At 42.9% G+C, this 20166-nt stretch overlaps 1 protein-coding gene across 4 annotated transcripts; it reads left to right on the forward strand.

Annotated features, from left to right (window-relative positions):
• Nucleotides 1-301: 301 nt before the first annotated feature.
• On the forward strand, nt 302-18707 carry LOC138960778 (uncharacterized). Of its 4 annotated transcripts, none has more exons than XM_070332424.1 (13): nt 302-780; nt 2057-2427; nt 5264-5423; nt 5724-5894; nt 6285-6376; nt 7558-7784; nt 9365-9615; nt 10187-10409; nt 11129-11218; nt 11653-11864; nt 14334-14534; nt 17380-17551; nt 18386-18707. In XM_070332424.1, exons 2-13 carry the CDS (start codon nt 2105-2107, stop codon nt 18496-18498), a joined length of 2235 nt encoding a protein of 744 aa, XP_070188525.1. In that variant the 5' UTR covers nt 302-780; nt 2057-2104; the 3' UTR covers nt 18499-18707. The 4 variants fall into 4 exon arrangements, with proteins under 4 accessions (XP_070188525.1, XP_070188526.1, XP_070188524.1 ...); XM_070332425.1 differs by lacking the exon at nt 302-780 and adding an exon at nt 1102-1244; XM_070332423.1 differs by lacking the exon at nt 302-780 and adding an exon at nt 1106-1320.
• Nucleotides 18708-20166: the final 1459 nt, after the last annotated feature.

Here is a 20166-nt window from a genome sequence, read left to right on the forward strand (position 1 = left end):
AACCAAATCCGAATACCGGAACAGTCTCTCACCAGTGACTCGCGCTCGCCTTAATTGAAATGCAACCTGTTAATGAGCAAGCCTCAGCAGCAGGGCGGGAACAGCTGCAGAGTTCATCCACTTTTCGCCAGTCATGACGCATCCACACTGCACGTGCTCAATCAATATGCATGATGATCAATGATGATCTGTGTCTAAAAACGCAATAATTAGCCCTGCGCGTGTTTATTGACAGGTCATGACTGGTGAGCAGACATTCGGTGTTTGGGAATGTTTTTCTGCTGAGACAACTGACTATTTAAGTGGACAGCGCAACAAAAACACGTTAAACATTTGACGATTTGTGGTGTTGTGTCAAAAGTGAATGACACTTCTTGACATCTGGTGTGACAATTATTAAGTTCAATAATTATTGTCAGAAAGATTAAGAACTTTTCCTAAAATCACTATTATGTGACAAATAAACAACTTAAAGATTTGTGGTGTATAGCTGACTAAATTGGACGACACACTAAATTAAGTGCTTAAGTTCAAATGCAATTATACACATTTTCGGCTTGGTTCGACTAATCTCAAAACTTTGATAACTTAGAATGATCCAAGGCTTTGTCCTCAGAGAAACAACCTGAGTATTATGAAACCATCAGTTTGTTTGCAGGTTTTTGTGTGAAGATTATTCGGATCAAAAATCTTGCAGTTATTGGCTTCTCGCGTGTTGTCTGTTTGACGCGAACGACATCTGGCCGCAAAAATACATTAGATCTTTGATGGTAAACAGCGGTGAGTAACGTCCGTACTATTTTTTTGTTTAGTGTATTTCGTAATGCTTGTGTTACACATTTTGACCGTGTCTGTATCGGCTTAACCGCGAGCGCAGTAAGCTTAAAACAATAGGGAATTTAAATAAATTAAGACTGCAATTCACTCTTTTTTCTGTGTTATTTGACCCGGCCTTTGAACCTTTGTTTGCTACGCTGCTAAATTGAAAGCGCTTCACGCCAAAGCCGGTTTGTCTGCGATTCGGAACTTGAGCAACACAATCCCTGCCGACAGGAAGCATTTTGAGCAGCATATAAAGGCAGCCCAGTTTTGTAAAGACTGCACAATACTGAGTCACAGGCATGTGCGTAGGCCCAATGAATTCCTATTGTGTCCGCGCGCACAGTGCGCGTGATTCATAGGAATCTGTTTTACCGCTATCCATATGTGTGTGTTGAGACTGCGGCGAAGACGCTAAATGCCTGGTGTGTGACAAACGGTGCATTTCTGTTAGTACCAGTTATTACTTGGTGACATTTATTCGCTCGCATTTTCTGGCAGGTAAAATGTTTACGGAGAGTGGATATTTCACCAGCTAGAATTTGGCTTGTTCACATTTTATGTTGACTTTTACTCATTGTTGCACAAGGGCCAACACTACAGAACAGGCCTTATGACGTTGATGTCGGAAGCCATTGTTGTTTCTGCGGATCACATGTGATTTGCAATGTTTAATTGTAATTTTGTTCATACTCTCTTTTTTCCGGTTGTTTTATACGATACTGTCTTTGCACTATTTTGAGTTAGTGTGAAACTTTGCACATCTCCTTTTTCTAACATGGTTCACGCATACACGCGCACATGCATGCACGTAGTTTGTAGTAATATCCAAACGGTGATCGGACCAACAATATGAGCGTAAGAATCTGACAGAAATATGCAGGGTTCTTTCTTCATACGATTTCTATAGCCAACATTAAATATTCGTTCGTTCGACCATTTGTTCGATCGCTCAATTTGTTTTGTTGTTGTTGTTTTTTATTTGTGCTTGTTCATTTTTGCTAAAGTTGCGAAGTACGCTATATTTTAGCTGTCAGCGATGTTCTGCTGATCTATTGATTCTATATCACTCTACGCTGTGCTACGCATCGTTTACAAACACTATTTGCTTTTATTTACAAACAACTATTTGTGAATAAAATTATTTACTTTTACTTTTAAGACGTTCGCAGAATTGACACAAGCGCTCGGCCAATATTGAACAGCTTCAATTGTTTTAATCTGTGTACATTTTCAGAAAATTCTTGATCTGAACTCAGAGGTTAAAGCACAGGAGACAGCAGTGATGCATGGAAAGAACAACATCCTCGTCGTTGTCTTAGCAACTATCGGTTGCTTAGCGACGCTGACGACACAGGACTACCCGTTCCGCAACGTATCGTTACCATGGGCAACAAGGGTAAAAAACTTGGTGTCGCTGCTGACACTGGAGGAAATCCAGCTGCAGATGGCGCGAGGTGGTCACGGTGCTGACGTCAGCCCGGCCCCGCCCATCCCGCGCCTGGGGGTGGGGCCTTACTCATGGAACACAGAGTGTCTGAGGGGCGTGGTTGGTGCTGGTCCCGCCACCTCCTTCCCCCAGGCCCTGGGGCTAGCTGCAACTTTCAGGTAAAAAAAAATCCCGTTAAAATAGATTCGTAATCGGTTAAAAGATGGCATAAGTTTGCTGAATTTAAAACCACTAAAGTTATTTACTTTTCGCCTTTTTTTTTAGTCAGGAAGGACAGAAAAGGAAACGATACATGGACATGATTTGGCGTACAGTTCATTCTCGTCCCATAAAATAAACTTGGCCAAAAAATTATTGCAACAATTTTCGCACGCTAAGAAAAGCATTAAAACGCAATTTATTTTAGTTGAACGTTATATGCCCTAAAAGGTAATTATGTCAGCTGTACATATCATTTGTCCGATTGATGGTACATTGTATAGGCATCCCGTGACAGCCTGTCAAACAAGGTCACCCCTAAAATCGACCTGACAAAAACCATAGCCCCGTATTTTAAAATCTGCAAAAAAAATCAGAATATGCACAAACCAAACATTTCTGACAACCATTGGAAAGGCCATTCAATTTCCTGTTCAGAACATTTGTTTTATGCACCTGACTTCTCTAGTCTTTAAGTAGCCTTTTGTCAAAGGCGGTAGGTGTCAACCGTTTCAGAGGCCCAAAAAGGCACGTTTTGCGGCCATTTTTGAGGGGGTCCTCCACCCAAAGAACCATATCTGCTCAAGTTCTCAATGATTTGCTTTGGAAAGTTCAGAAGATATGACCAATAGGCTGACCAAAATCGGTGTTTACTTTTGCGAATGTGTATACTTAGCGTGTCGTATTACGTAACTTTTCCGAAAGAATTAAACAAATATTCATATTAATTCAGGGTTTTAGGTTAAAAAAAATCGTGACTTTGCATGCTAAGCAAAAAATGGATGAGGCAATAGGTGCCAAAGTTTGAGGCAGATCCGAGTGCTGGTTTACATTTGCTGGAGATGGGAACACGCATGAAAAATTATCGATCACCGTCAGTGGTACTGAGTACACTACCCGTGGAGACTAAAGGCGGAGACAGACGCACAACACAAAACCATGTTTTCGACAAAAACACCATCTCAAAACGTCGGGGAAACACATGTTTTTAAAGAGGGGATGTCACACGCGAAACACACAGATGAAGCGCGGTGCGTGTTTTCACAAAAATATCGGTCAGTGTCAGCTTGACCCGTCCAGCTATCGCCCTGTGTTTGGGTTAAACAACACGCCGGGCTGGCAGTGCCCTCTGATACGGTCAGTGTCAGCTTGACCCGTCCAGCTACCGCCCTGTGTTTGGGTTTGTAAACAACACGGCTGGCAGCGCCCACTGATATTATTGCCTCTCTTCAATCGTGACAGGCTCCATAGACTCTAGTTAGGATGCATGGGTCTGATACTACCCTGAATTGGCACCACATCTGAGTCGGAAACCGAGTCACGTGAGTTGATCGTCCGCGTTCATTGGCTGACTACCAAAACGTGTTTTCAGATTTTAGAGCGGCATGCTCTAAAACCCAAAACACGATGCGAAAACACGAAACAGTGTTTTCTGAAACGCGTTTTGGGGGATGTCACACGGAAAACACGCTGTTTTGTGTTTTGAAAAAAACCCACCGTGTTGTGTTGTGCGTCTGACATGGCCTTAACAAGTAACAGTCCTGGGCCTGTGCTTACTATCCCGTTCCGGCGCGCTGTGCTCGGTGAGTTGCGCTTTTGTGACCCGCAGCGAAGGAAGCACAGGCCAAGGTCAGTTTATCTCCACAGCTACTGTACGCATTACCAAGGACGGTGATCGATACATTTTCTTGCGCGTTCCCATCTCCAGCAGATGTAAACCAGCACTCGGATCTGCCTCAAACTTTGGCACCTATTGCCTCATCCATTTTTTGCTTAGCAGGCAAAGTCACGATTTTTTAACCTAAAACCCTGAATTAATATGAATATTTGTTTCGGAAAATGTACGTAATACAACACGCTTATTATACACATTCGCAAAAGTAAACACCGATTTTGGTCAGCCTATTGGTCATAAATTCTGAAATTTCCAAAGCAAATCATTGAGAACTTGAGCAGATATGGCTCTTTGGGTGGAGGACCCCCTCAAAAATGGCCGCAAAACGTGCCTTTTTGGGCCTCTGAAACGGTTGACACCTACCGCCTTTGAGGTGCATAAAACAAAATGTTCTGAACAGAAAATTAAATGGCCTTTCCAATGGTTGTCACAAGTGTTTGGTTTGTGCATATTCTGATTTTTTTCAGATTTTAAAATACGGGGCTATGGTTTTTGTCAGGTCGACTTTAGGGGTGACCTTGTTTGACAGGCTGTCACGGGATGCCTATACAAAGTACCATCAATCGGATGTCCAGCTGACATAATTACCTTTTCGAGCATGTAAAGTTGAACTAAAATGAATTGCGTTTTAATGCTTTTCTTAGCGTGCGAAAATTGTTGCATTAATTTGTTGGCCAAGTTTAGTAGGCCTACTTACCAGGGCCGGACTAACGGGGGGGTTATGGGCGCCCCCCCTAGCCTAAACATATACCTCACTTATTTAAAACATTTTTTATTATTGTTTATTTTATGCCGTTTCATGCAAGGAGCGACCATTTTCCTATCTCAGAATATGACCTACCCATCAGCTTCAGGGGGCTTCGCCCCCTGACCCCCCCTGAACATCCCCCTGGACCACCACTGGCAACCCCCCCCCTCCTCCTCTTAGCCTAGTCCGGCCCTGCTTACATATCTTGTTGCCGATCGCAAAGAGCTGTTTGCATGGACGAATTTATAAAATCGCTAATTAAAGTCATCGTTGCCCTTAATGAACATGAACTGTTGGTTCGCGATAAAGAACGAATTTTGACCTTATATAACCTGCTCAGTGTCTGTCAGTGTTATGTGATGTATGTGTGCAGCCCGGACCTGTTGTTCAACGTGGCACGTGCGACAGGCCTCGAGTTGCGCGCCAAGTACAACAACTACACGCGTACCGGGCTGTACGGGGACAGTCGTGGTCTGTCCTGCTTTGCTCCCGTCATCAACATCATGAGGGACCCCAGGTGGGGTAGAAACCAGGTAAGGGATAGTCAGTAGCGTGGATATTTAGTCGTTTCAGCTACTTCGACAGCTGTTGTTGCTACTGTTGCTGTTGTTGCTTCTGTTGCTGCATTTACCGGTACTGGTGCTTTTCATTGCACTAGACAGATACAAGATTCGGCGTACTGCAAATGATACCCGAAGGTGAATGATAATGAAAGTGAATGAGCGAACCGTGCAGTATAGTATCGTACCCAAAGAAACTTGAGAAGAATGGATATATCAATTTGACACACGTTATTAATGTTAACCGGCGTGTTATGTGTTTTTCTTTTTCAGGAAACGTATGGTGAAGACCCAATTCTAACGAGTATCCTGGCAACAAGATTCATCCACGGCCTCCAAGGCAACCACAGTCGCTACGTGCTGGCCAACTCTGGATGCAAGCACTTTGATGTCCATGGGGGACCCGAGAACATACCTGTGTCCAGATTCTCCTTCAACGCACAGGTGAGGCCAGGTGTCACAATACAGGTGTTGAAAATAATATACCGTGGTTACCAAGATAAAGACAAGAACTTTCTCGTTAGTGCGATTAAGCAGATGCAGTCCACAACATATTAGATTAAAAAAGAAGATTTGTGAAAGTGAGATGACGTATGTGCTTTAAAATGCAATCCACGAGTCATCACAAGTACGTACTGTTAGTTTCGTGAATCTGAAGAAAGGAGAAATAACACGCTTTTGGGGGAATGTATTAGATTGCTGCTAAAATAGTAGAGTAATTTTAAGTAAACATTTTCTCGTTTCTTGTTTGAAAATGTAACCATTTTGCTTACGTTTCTTCTTGTCATCGCTGATTGCTGTATATATAGTTCTCTGTGTGACAATGATATACAGGTGAGCGAGTTGGACTGGCACCAGACGTTTCTACCTGCCTTTAAGGCCTGTGTGGATGCCGGTACCTACAGTCTCATGTGTAGCTATAACAGGTAGGATGGTGATTCTTACTGGTCACTCGCGGTATCGTGCATGAGTGGGCTAGCTGATAACAATAGTCATGTTTCTTTCTCGCGACAGGTGAGCGATGTTGACTTGAACCAGACTTTCCTGCGGGCCTTCAAGGCCAGTGTGGAGGCAGGCACCCTCAGTCTTATATATGTAGTTTCAACGGGTATCGGCTGTTTGGTTATGCCATCTTGCCTGCTTCTCCTGGTTGAAGATTTGTTGCAGTTCCTTTCCCTTTGTGTTGTCAACGCGGAACCTGTGCTTACTGAATTCTGCTAATCCCGTCTGAATTCTAAAGTAAAAGAGTGTGAATACATGGCTTTAAAACTTGTAGCGTGCGGAAACTGAAGTCCCATGAGTGTAATCATTACTTTGAGATCTGAGACTCACAAACGAATACTTTAGAATGGGAGTTCCATGGTGGTCGTACCCTAATTTTCATGTCTCATTACATGTGGTGTGTTTCGTGTTGCCGCGATTTGTGGGATAATATAAGCAATATCTTTTATGTGATGCATAAGCTTGCTTCTGAGTGCTCCCTCTATCCCCGAAACTGGTTTCAGCGCCTTGATGTGCAGGTGCAGGTTACCTGAAAAAGGTTGCCTTGCTTTTGGTGTTCTTTTCCCCAAAGGTGCCGTTTAAAGATCCACAGGTTGGGGTCTTTATTACTATTACTAAGTACTAGCTTATCAAAGCTATTACTTATTTAAACCCTTAGCTTCACTTTCTACGATTTTCCCCAAATGCCGTTTTATGATCACTAGATTGGGGTCAGTATTACCAAAGTACTGGTTATCAAATATATTGCTCATATAAACCTTAAGCTTCACTTTCTACGGTTATTGTAAGCAGGATACTAGCTAGTTCGCTTTGACTGTGTTGTGTTTTCTTATCCAAATAAGTATGAATTCATTGTTGGTATTAAACGACGATAAGACTTCCTATATAACTGCAATCCACGTTCCCTTGAAAAGGAGATTTTCTGGAGTCGACATAATTTCTTTTGGTTAAAGTTATCTAGTCGAATCCATGATGCATTATATCCACTCCAGCAAATTTGCTTGAAATCTTATATACATCTGCCTGAAAGTTGGCAGCACTATAATCGCTGCATGCCCCTAGTTAGCTAGATATGTCAATCTAAATATTTATCGTCACGTTACAGCATCAACGGGGTACCAGCATGCGCCAACCACAAGCTGTTAACGGAGATCCTGAGAGACACGTGGGGCTTTACTGGCTACGTCATCAGCGACCAGAAAGCACTGGAGCGTATCGTGGACGAGCACCACTACGTGGACAGCTACCTCAAGGCCGCTGCTGCTGCGGTAAACGCTGGCGTCAGTCTGGAGATCTCGGACAACCTCCCCAACAACGTCATGATGAACATTGGTCAGTACGCAATGTCATTCCAAACGATTTTGAGTTTATACTGTGAACCAGTCGGGAGTAATAAGGTCGAGCTGCAAGTCATATTGCTGGTCACATGATTGCATTGATTTTAACTCAGTTAGGCTGACAAAAAGACAATATTTGTTTCCAATGACAAGGCAAGAGAAAATTAGGGTCGGTAGGTGGGTAATGTTATCAATCTTCTCTTTCTTCTTTTTTAAAGGCTCAAAAGGACGTTCCAGGGTCGGTAGGTGGGTAATGTTATCAATCTTCTCTTTCTTCTTTTTTAAAGGCTCAAAAAGACGTTCCAGGGTCGGTAGGAGGGTAATGTTATCAATCTTCTCTTTCTTCTTTTTTAAAGGCTCAAAAAGACGTTCCAGGGTCGGTAGGTGGGTAATGTTATCAATCTTCTCTTTCTTCTTTTTTAAAGGCTCAAAAAGACGTTCCAGGGTCGGTAGGTGGGTAATGTTATCAATCTTCTCTTTCTTCTTTTTTAAAGGCTCAAAAAGACGTTCCAGGGTCGGTAGGTGGGTAATGTTATCAATCTTCTCTTTCTTCTTTTTTAAAGGCTCAAAAAGACGTTCCAGGGTCGGTAGGTGGGTAATGTTATCAATCTTCTCTTTCTTCTTTTTAAAGGCTCAAAAAGACGTTCCAGGGTCGGTAGGTGGGTAATGTTATCAATCTTCTCTTTCTTCTTTTTTAAAGGCTCAAAAAGACGTTCCAGGGTCGGGAGGAAAAATAGGATCGGTCGTGGAATATTTTAAAAAGAAGTCCTGGTATACTTCTTTGGTAACTGACCTGAGGTTAACGTTAACAAAAGGACAGCAACGCGACTGGTAACTCTCGACTTAACAGTGAGATAGGCTTTTGCCTGTCGCTGTTTTGTTGTGTATCGCAGTGATTCCACATAAGTTGTTTCTTTCGCCGTTCAAACCTGAGTTGGTTTGTGTTCCTTCAGTCATTCCTTCCTTAGCGTCTTGGTGACGTCAGTCATCTTGCAGAGAAGTTTTTGCGCTTCTCGTCATTAGAACATACATGTATCTGACAATCATAAACAAGTGAGGCACAGTTCTAATCACAAGATCCAAGAAACAAAGGTAAGTAATCATTCTAAATACACGGGCAACAACAGTAAATGAGAGTTTAATTTACACTTGTCTACATTTGGAGCGCTTACTTCGTCAAGTAAGTGACATTTAAAAGGATAACACCACCTGGTCTGCATGAGATTTGTTTGTTTGTTTGCTTAACGCCCAGCCGACCACGAAGGGCCATATCAGGGCGGTGCTGCTTTGACATATAACGTGCGCCACACACAAGACAGAAGTCGCAGCACAGGCTTCATGTCTCACCCAGTCACATTATTCTGACACCGGACCAACCAGTCCTAGCACTAACCCCATAATGCCAGACGCCAGGCGGAGCAGCCACTAGATTGCCAATTTTAAAGTCTTAGGTATGACCCGGCCGGGGTTCGAACCCACGACCTCCCGATCACGGGCGGACGCCTTACCACTAGGCCACCGTGCCGGTGGTCTGCATGAGATCAAGTATGTAATTGGTGGGTTTTTTTTACATAGTGAATGCTACGAAGACTGGCTTACTGAACGAGACCACTGTACGAGAGAGGGTCAAGCCTCTGTTCTACACTCGCATGCGTCTTGGTGACTTCGACCCACCTTCCATGAACCCCTACACCAAACTCGACGTCTCGATCGTACAGAGCCCCGCCCACCAAGCTTTAACATTGGAGGCCGCGATTAAAAGCTTTGTTCTGCTGAAGAACAAGAACAGCTTTCTGCCCATCAAAAATCATCTCAAGCACGTGGCGGTAAGTGGCGGTTCTTTTGATTTTTTACAGCAACGATGACACAGACAAAGAATGATATCAAACAGCGTGTATGCGCGTATTGGGTACTTATTTCAAATAAGTACTTTCTGTAATCTTCTAAACGTTTCAAACAGTAAATATTGTGTCTGTTAAACCTTTAAAATTGCGCAACGATTGCTGTCACAGCTTGTCTTTACAAAGTTGCTAAGTGTACACTTTTATCTTCGGAATCTCTATTTCGGGGTTTTAATAACTTCACATGTAAACGGTCAGCTGCGTTTAACTTGGCAATACTCACACTGAACTGAACTGAAGAGGTTGTGACGCTAGAACATCGGTACCTGTGATGAGAGCAGGAGTACCCTTCCGAGAAGCCGACATTGTTACTGCATTACAGGTGCCCTGTCATACAAGGTATAGTTTGGTCACTATCGTTAACCTCCTGACAGGAAAAGATGTCCCGTTTGACAGGTGTCCTCTCAGTGAAGGGGCCTCAGAATACAGATATACGTATCACAGTACGATCACTAGTATCAGCTCCTTACCATAGTCAACCACTGGCTGTGTGCAGGTGGTAGGCCCCATGTCCAACAACAAGGACTGGCTGTACGGCGACTACCCGCCCACTGTCAACGAGACGCTGACCATCACTCCTGTGGAAGGCCTGGCACCACTGGCCGACACTCTCTCCTGGGCCAACGGCTGTGACGACCTACACTGTCGTCACTACAGTCAGCATTACGTCACCAAGGCCATGCATGGGGCTGACGCCATCTTCGTCTGTCTCGGAACAGGTATTTTGAGCTTGTCAGATTTGGAGAGCGAGTGGACTGATCTTTCTTGGGACAGCTAAAGGTTTTGTTCGATAGCCTTTTGAAAATAAAATGTTGTCTTGCCTGACCTTCTTTTCCCTTGCCCAAAGCCCACTTTTCTGCTGCTCAGAATATCTGACAAGACCTCAAGATGAATATCAGACCAGTAACACCAACACCTTCCCCTTTACTGTAGACAAAAAGCAAGGTTATCTTGGGTCAAGTCCAAAGCAGGACTGTGAGTTTGGTATTGAGGTGAAAATACAAGTTGTGTTTGTTTCTAAAATATTTTTGAAAAAAACCGCTCTATGCCAGCTCTATGATTAGATGAGTCTGAGGGTCGTGAAAAATCGGCGTTATTGATATCGGCTCCCTATACCATCCCATGCTAAAAACAGCGAATATGCTTGACTTTCATATTTACCCAGCAGTCATTAGCCAGCATTGTGTTTCTTCTGCTAACGTCAACGTTTTCTTTCAATCTCTCGTCTCGTTTTAACATGAAGTTGAACATGAAACTAGCGTTGGTGTGTCCGGCGCCTGTGATTTACTGAATGGTTAATCACGCTCAAGCATTCTTGGTTTTAAACTATGTCCTACTCTCAAGGTGTGCGTCCTGAGCTTAACCCATGCAAAAAGTGGTTCAGATGATCTCTTGCTGAAGGAGGACTGTATATGTAAATGTCATCGTGTGTACACAGGTCAGCCGGTGGAGTCTGAAGCCCATGACCGGCCTGACGTGGAGCTGCCCGGACAACAGCTGCAGCTTCTGAAGGACGTGGTCACATACGGTGAGAACACCTTACGTCACTTCACGATGCATAGCACGCTAGTGACACCCACACCATTCCCCCATACTAAATTAAAAAGCAGACACATCTTATGTGCGGCGTTATACTACTGAGGAATGTGTAGTAGGTCAAAATGTTAAACTTGAATTTACTGCCAGATGTCTGTGTGTCAAGTGTACCTTGGAATGCTTGAACTCATTTATTCGGATTATGAATCTGTGTACTCTTTCGAAAACTAGATATTTGTTTTGAAAGTTTACGTCAATTTAACCCACCAGTGTTTGTTTGTTGTTTGTTATTATTTACAATGTGAATCTTACCCGTACGCGGAGAACCAAACTTGAGTTATGAGCCCGCTATTGTAGGGTTTTCGTTAAGTCTGAAAGAGTGAATGCATTGTTGAAACGAATTTCGCATTGGTTTTGTGTATCAAGCCAACGGGACCCCCGTGGTATTGCTGCTCTTTAACGCCGGGCCCCTGAACGTGACGTGGGCGGACCAGAATCCCTCAGTGTCGGCCATCATGGAGTGCTGGTTTCCGGCCCAGAGTACGGGGACAGCGCTGCTGCACGTGCTGACCAATGAGGGTGGAACCAGCTCTCCTGCAGGACGTCTGCCCAGCACTTGGCCTCTCCTCGCTGACCAGGTCTGAGTTTTAGATTGCAATTTACTCACTTGTTACTTTTGAGCCTTTGTATCCCATCATTCTTAGTAGGACAGGACCGATATTCTGCCACAGAGCTTGTTCCACCTGGCATAAAGTCACAGAATGAGTTGGTAGCCTGGCAATGGTGGGTATCCATGCATCGACTGAACCATGATGACCGAGTGAGGAGTGTTATATTTGATCTTGACACAGGAGGACACACGATGTTTGAACATAGATCAATCAATATTGCTATTCTGACGTGGGGGAATTCGGGAGTTGTAATTTGATAGTCTCACACAGCCCTATTCCGACGATCATTCCATAGTTCTACGGAAGTTGTTCAAAATCCTCAATGTTTACAACAACAAAACTCAACTCGAGCAGACGGTCTTACCTTCGCTCTAATACAATGGAAGACATGCACTTCTACTTACCATTGCTTGTCAACTCTTAAGACGATTATGAATTACCCAAATCATCTTACTTTTAGACGAAACATGACATAGATATACAATGTATACCCTTGTACACAACAGAATCAGTATTCTAACTGAGAAAGTGTCATGGGACATTACCGCTTTGTCATGTCTGTGAGACACGCGCGTGCGTGTTTAACCTCTCTCATAAAAGGACTTTAGGTCAGTCAAAATGAAAAAATAAACCACAAAAAGATTAACTTCTTCGCTCTTCCGCGTTGTTAATTTGGTTTTATTTTATTTACAGGCGAGAACCCTCAAACTTGACGTTGTGTTGAGCACGATTTCCGCTGCGTTGGTCGGCCGCGGGAGGGTAGTAGTGTTATGCGCAATAAACATGTGCGAAGAAAGTCCGTCTGCTCTCGTCAGAAACAAACCGCATCAAAGCAGAAACTTACGTTTTGCAAGTTAATAATCCCATTTCTAGGTCAGAATAGCAATATGAACGCTATCGTGTTTTCGACGTGGCGATAGGGTCGGATGTTTTGACTCTAACAAGTAATTCTTATCTTCAACTCTGTGTATTATATTGTTTTCGTCAAAATATCGGACCTTATCGCCACGCTGAAAATACGATAGCTATTAAAGGCACAGTAAGCCTCCCGTAAACCATCACAGAGCTCCCCGAGCGTCTACATACAGTACAAGCATACTTCCATTTGAACGCTCACCGAACGGGAACATCCTGGCTGCTTTCTGTCGAGCGTGAGAAATTTTCAAAGAATTTATTTTCGTGGACTTGGTCCTCTACAACAATGGCGCCTCGTTTTGGTGCTGGACGGCTGTTATGATACCGGAAATCACGCCCGGACAGTAAGCCTCCCGTAAACCATCACAGATACTGTCAGGCTTTTACACACAGTACAAACACCCTTCCATTTGAACGCTCACCAAACGGGAACATCCTAGGTGCCCTACGTAAAGAATTTTTAAAGAATTAATTTTGCAGATTGTCTCGAACACTTTTTGGACCCATCCTGAACTCAGGTCAAACATGAGTTACATACTTCCCTTCGGGTCTCATTCTATCGATGTAAACTGGCGATAGCCGTGAATCGATGATTATCAAAATGTTTTTGGACCGTGGTGCGTTTTTGCGCTAGACCTAACTTTTAAAATCTAGATAATAAATTGACAGCTTGTTACACAAACATTCTTTGATCAAAAAAGAATTCTTTTTTCATCAAGACAAGATCAGTACAATTCGAAGTTGTGAAAGTGTGAAAAAAGAAAAGCCCGGAAGCAGGGTCACGCAAGGGTCGTAGCAGACGACGGTTTATGCATATCGCCGTTCCTCTCAACAGTCAAAAGCCATCGCTAGAGTTCTTGTGAACCACAGCCGTTTGTTTCGTGCATAAAAACGTGCTATTGTAAATAAGCTCACATCGAGTCGCATTCAAATGACTAACTGACGACTACATTGTGAAAAAGGGAAACTGGATCACACGGGTTCACGATGGCTCAGGGGTAAGATAAACCACGCAAAAATAAATTCTTTGAAAATTGTTCGCTCTTTACGGAGGGCACCTAGGATGTTCTCAATCGGTGAGTGTTTAAATGAAAGGGTGTTTGTCCTGTGTGTAAAAGCCTGACCTTATCTGTGATGGTTTACGGGAGGCTTACTGTGCCTTTAATGATCGTAGTTTTAGTTCTGGTATTCTTGATTGCTCTTCTGCTAATGGTGTTTCACGGCACGGTGGTGGTTGTTTTACTAGGATTCCACTCCACGACACAATCAACATTTCTAAAATAAAATCGAGCGAATGGAAATGTTTGTCTTCAATGTGATGTTGATCAAACACAGCTGCCTGCACTGTCCCCATTCACGCGTCGTCTGTTGGTTGTGGAACTAGAAAAGGCAAGAGTATTCCCTCCAAGTTATATTCTTGAACAGTGAACCTCTATCAAAACAATTATGCAACAAATGATACCCAGCACTACTTAACACGGATTGTTAACGAGGCCAATGAATTTACTTTGACATTTCCAGATACCCGAAATGGTGAACTACTCGATGTCAGGACGGACGTACCGCTACAGCAATGCTCCAGCTCTCTACCCATTCGGCTTTGGTCTGTCCTACACCACGTTCCGCTACTCTGACATTGTCGTCCCTAAGACCTTGACCCCGGGTCACGACCTTGATGTCTCAGTCACCGTCACCAACACAGGCGGTTATGTTGCTGACGAGGTAAACTGTTTGTCACTCCAATGTAGGAAAGTGCGTCTTTATTTCTATCTTTCGCTGAAATGGTTTCAAATGCTAAAGAAAATGGGAGGTCCTCTTAAAACTACTTAAAATAACACTTGCCATTCACTAGGACCACAGCTTCTTGGAAAAACTCAAGGAATTTTGCAATTGACGTAAGCAATTCAACTCCTTTTTAAATCGCCATCGTGTTTGCTGAAGTAAAATTGAATAAAGATTTATCTAAGAATAATATTAACAACAAAACATTTTCATTGCTTTCTTCTCTGATTGTTTTTGTTGTATTGTATGGTTGTTATTACTACAGCAGACTTCCACTAACTCGCGGTCCATTAAATCGCGAATTCGGCTATATCGCGGAGACCTCTTGCACCCCGAAAAAAACAGGACCGACCTTTTAAATTAGTCACGCAAAGGCCAAAAAATAGTACAGATCATGAAAAAATGTTCTATCATAACCACGCTATCTCTCTCTGGGTCCGATGGCCTTTCATCATGCAGTAAATTGTCATTTCATCTTCAGTCTCTCTCTCTTTCTCTCCCTCAGTCTCTCCAAATAGTGTTCTACATGTGTTTGTACTTACAAGATATATTAACGTCCTACAGGCATAGATTGTTGGCCTCTTAAAGGCATACTAACGCACTCCCGTGTTTACAAAGTGTAGTTTGCCCACAATCGATGTCAAACGCACCATAAGACCATATAATGACGATACGTCACCATGCGCGGACCATAATACATGCATTACAGCTTGTTCTAGCCTCTGAAAAAGTGAGGATGTCAACAAAGCCGCGGTGTTCTCTCCCTTGCATCAACGTTACATGTGTTGCCAAATCTATAAATAGGACGATCCAGATCAAAATGAAAATTCAAATATCTCAACATTTAAGGGGTCCTAGACCACAATATTTTGCAGGGAACTTAATTTAGTCTGTCTCCAGCTGTTGGTAAAGCAATTAGCGTGTATAGTCATCGATACATATGCCTTTAAGGACAGGACTGGGGTAATATGGTATTATAAAAAAAAGGAGGAAAAGAAAAGGGCAAGATCAAGCAAGCCCGACCGTGATAGGACCCCGGACCCACTCTCCATGAATACGGGAGGGGGGGGGGGGGGGGGGGCAATAAGAGATATATGTTAAGATCCCTGTAAGAGGAGTATTAATAATATTTCCTTTATATACGTTGACTTCCTAAGGGGAGGACCATTAAAAACATGGACTTTAATTCAATTATAGTTTCGTTAAAAAATTATAAAACTCAGGACCACCTGTTAAAAGGTTTAAACTGAAGTGACAACATTGTAAGAAAAAATATAACGAACATGCGCATGTGTGTGTTTTCAGGTTGTGTACATTACGGGTTGATCGAGACCTGCGAACAAAAGAAAAACAAACCTTTCACGCGCACGTGCCTCACTCAGTCAAGAACTTTCATGCCACGATCGGTATCCTCAAATTGGCCACGTGCCTATAGAGGTTAAGTGTCTGACCAGTCAGTATGGCCAGTCAGGCGTGCAGTTGAACACTCGAGTCCAGCTAATTGCGATCTCTGCTAGACGGTCCGGGTGGCCACAGTCGCCAATCAAGTGCTTAAACTGCGCTTCAGCCTTCTGCAATCTAGTCAGGCATGCAATTTAACACTCGAGTCCCGCTAATCGCGATCTCAGCTAGACGCCCCGGGTTTTCTACAGTGCTTCAGCTTCTTGCGTTATAGCAGGTGGCAGAAAAAGCAAACAATCAAAGAAGAAATCTACATGCTTTCTGCCAAAGACAAAACGCGTGTCAACTCAGACTCACACAAAGCAAAACAAAACAAAAAAAGCAATATCCATGTAACTGACACATCTAAAAACGTAAGTAAACGTCAACCAATGATTTTGATCCACCAATCATTCTGATCTAACTATCGTTGGTGTTAAATAGTATGTTGTCAATATAAGACCAGCGCTAAACCCAACATGTATTCATTATGAGTCGGAGAAAAAAGAAAAGAAATCGTCATCTGCTGATAAAAGAAAACGTGTCATCGCAGTTAATCGTTTTGAGAACTTATCAATCAATCAATGAGGCTTATATCGCGCGTATTCCGTGGGTACAGTTCTAAGCGCAGGGATTTTTCAAATTTTTTTTAAATTTTTATTTTATGCAATTTATATCGCGCACATATTCAAGGCGCAGGGATTTATTTATGCCGTGTGAGATGGAATTTTTTTACACAATACATCACGCATTCACATCGGCCAGCAGATCGCAGCCATTTCGGCGCATATCCTACTTTTCCTACTCAAGTTAGTTGCCAACAGAAGCGTCACACTTGCGAGAAACGCAGTAACACATACACATGAACATTGTAGCACAACCACATGCCAGGCGTGCGTGCGCACACACACATACGCACGCACATACACACATGCACGCACACACACACAGCACTCACACGGCAAACGCACACACGCCAACGTGACGCGGCTCACAGGCTTTTTGTGACCAACAAGGGAAATAACCGCGTTTTTCTCTGACTCAGAAGATAACGCGGTTTCTTCCCTTTAATTGGACCCCAAACTGCATCGCGAATCGGATATATCGCGATCAAAAATCTTTGGACCCCAAAGACCGCGAGTTAGTGGAAGTCTGCTGTATCTTATGTCGTTTTTGTTATGGTGGTGGTTGTTGCTGGAAATAAATGTTCGAAGTGACATTTTGGGTGTCACCGTAGAAACTTGCAACAGGATGTTGAGCGAAATTCACTTAAAAAAATTTTGTTGATATGTGCGACGAACCTATTTCGGGAGGCAGTTACCATTATTCGGTTTCCTCTATGCAGGTGCCTCAGATCTACATCGAGTGGGTTCAAACCCCAGTGCCCACACCCCGCCTTCAGCTGGTGGCGGTGACACGGACCACCACGGTTCCAGGGAAACCCATCACACTTCGCTTTACAGTGCCTGCCAAATACCTGGCGATCTACACCGACGTAGGGTGGATCTACCCTCAGTGTGAGTAAAGATATATATTATTACTGGCTGATTGAAGACTTAAAAATGAAAAATGTAAATAAAATCTAAGTGTTACCAGTGTATGTCTTTATTTCTCCCTCTCGCCTTCAGTCTCTATCTATTTGTCTGGTCTTTGCCTGTCTGTCTGTCTGCCTCTCAAGTTCTCTGTCTGTCTCTCTATCTCTATGTTTCTTTGTCTGTCTCTTTGTCTGTATGTCACTGCTTGTCTCTGTCTCTCTTTCCGTCCGTCAGTCTGTCTGTCTGTCTGTCTATCTACCTTTGTCTGTCTCTTTGTGTATGTCTGTCTGTCTGTCTCTGTCTGTCTGTCTGTCTGTCTGTCTCTCTCTCTCTCTCTCTCTCTCTCTCTCTCTCTCTCTCTCTGGTAACAGTAGTAGGAGTGTTAGCTCCGGCAGTATAGTACATGTTTTAGAATGGAAATAGAGTCAGCTAGGGCTGGACCTGGTGTATGAGCGGGAAGGTTTTTCAAAATGGCGGGGGTTACTTGCAGGGGCTAGTCACGCAGGGGAGCCTTGTTGACCCAGTGGCTGTTGAAACTTAGAATTTGAAAGGAGTATTTTCGGTTTCTGCTTGAGAAAAACATGTACATTTGTCGGGTATCACCCCTACCCCCCATCCACTCAGATCCAGCTTTGAGAGTGTTATTGTGTGAGCCTTTTCTGTACAGTCCACGCTTATATGAGCTAGTATTATTTCAAGTTGTAAGTAAAGCGTTGTACGTAATATTTGTTAGACGAGTTGCAGAAAAATGTGGCACTAAAATTGTTTTAATTTAGCAAGACAGTGCCTGAGTGATTGATTAATCTCTCTTTCAAGGTACAATACGGGTGTATGCAGGTGGACAGCAGCCTAACAACCGTTCAGTCGGATCCAACGTCGTCACTGCTGACGTCATCATGACCAAACCAGATGCGCCGTTGGTGGGATAAAATTGTTTCGGATGGCTGTACATGTATTATATTTGTAAAGAACGCATTGGTTTGATTGTTGCATGTTTTACCTTATTTTCATTTATTGTTTCAAGAATATTTATTTATCTATCAATTTACACTTTATGTATCTATATATAACTTTGCTATGATACATGATGCCTTGACAAAAGGATGCCACAATAAATAGTCCCATCTTCAGAAAAAGATTATTCTTTTGACTTTAGGCCAAGAAATTTGCACGAGTGTGTTTGTGTGCGAGCAAACCATTGTGTTCGTTTAATTCCGGTGTAACAAATAGTGTTTTTTTCTAAAAAGAATGTAACCTCGCTTTATTCCTACCGCGCTGGTGACACCTGCCATTATTTTAAGCGTTTGCTCTTATTACGACAGTTTTCATCGCCCAGATCTCTTCGCCCCATTCTGATAATCATCGCTCCACGGCTATCGCCAGTTGTCTCTCTGACCGGACGCGAAAGTCCTACGCGAATCTATCAAAACAAGAATACAGAGTTATCTCCCATATGTTGTTCGCGAGTAGTGTTAACGTTCGCGAGACGAAAATGATTGCAGATTGGCCGACTTCGACAGTGATCTCCGTTCTGTTCTTCACAGTTATGATAAAGACATCGTTCTAAGGTCAAAACAAGTCGAAATTTTGGGACTGCTGCCGGAAGGAGACCATAATATATGGTTCCATCACTGTCAAAAACAATCGTCTGCTCCAGCGAGCGCCGAAACCAAACGGTTGATTATCACGTGACACTTTTGCCATATTTAGAGTTGTTTGCACAGTAAATACAGCCGCGAAAAATAGCTCGCTTGAAACTTTCTTATATCAATTCCTTTGTAATTTAAAAATTACACAACACCATGAAAAATCATTATCGACGATCGCGAATCTGCTTACATCCATAACACATTACGAAAAGATTATGTAAAAAATCGATTTCCTCGCCAGACAAGGAAAATCAAGGCATCCTGTCAGGGATAGAATGAGCCGAACTCATTTTGACTTGAGGTCAGGATGCTCTTCGCCCAGGATAGTGAAATGCTCCCGTTCATTTTTTTTAGGTAGGCTCTGATTGTTTGATCAAAGCACAGTAAATATCCGCGGATATTAGATAGTCAAAAAGGTAAATACTATGATAAGATCAAACACACACACACACACACACACACACACACACACACACACACACACACACACACACACACACACACACACACACACACACAGTGCTTTTGTACACATTACCGTGCATGTCCTTATCTAATCATGCACACACACAAAATAAACAAGAAATTTGGTTGATTAAAATCAACAGGGGTCGAAGCCGTGTTATAATTAAAGAAGCAGTAATGTACGGATACATGTGAAAGTAAGCAGTTGTCCCTCGAATGTTCTTCGTGAACATGTAAGAGCTGTCATGCATAGATGAAGTGGTATTAATATTCTTAGCATCCTTTGCACAAATTCTACTTTGTCTTCCAGTTGCAAATTGAGATCGGATTTTCATGTAGATTGATGCAGCTTGTCTGAGAAGTAACTTGTCATATGCTACTGCTGACTGAAGCAAATACATCATATCTGTTCTGAACCGAGAGTCTACATTGTAAAGTCTGTTTCGCAAGTACACGTACATTGAAAGCCATACTTTTCTGTCC

The sequence above is a fragment of the Littorina saxatilis genome, linkage group LG3 (genome assembly GCF_037325665.1).
Source record: "Littorina saxatilis isolate snail1 linkage group LG3, US_GU_Lsax_2.0, whole genome shotgun sequence".
NCBI classification, from domain to species: Eukaryota; Metazoa; Mollusca; class Gastropoda; order Littorinimorpha; family Littorinidae; genus Littorina; species Littorina saxatilis.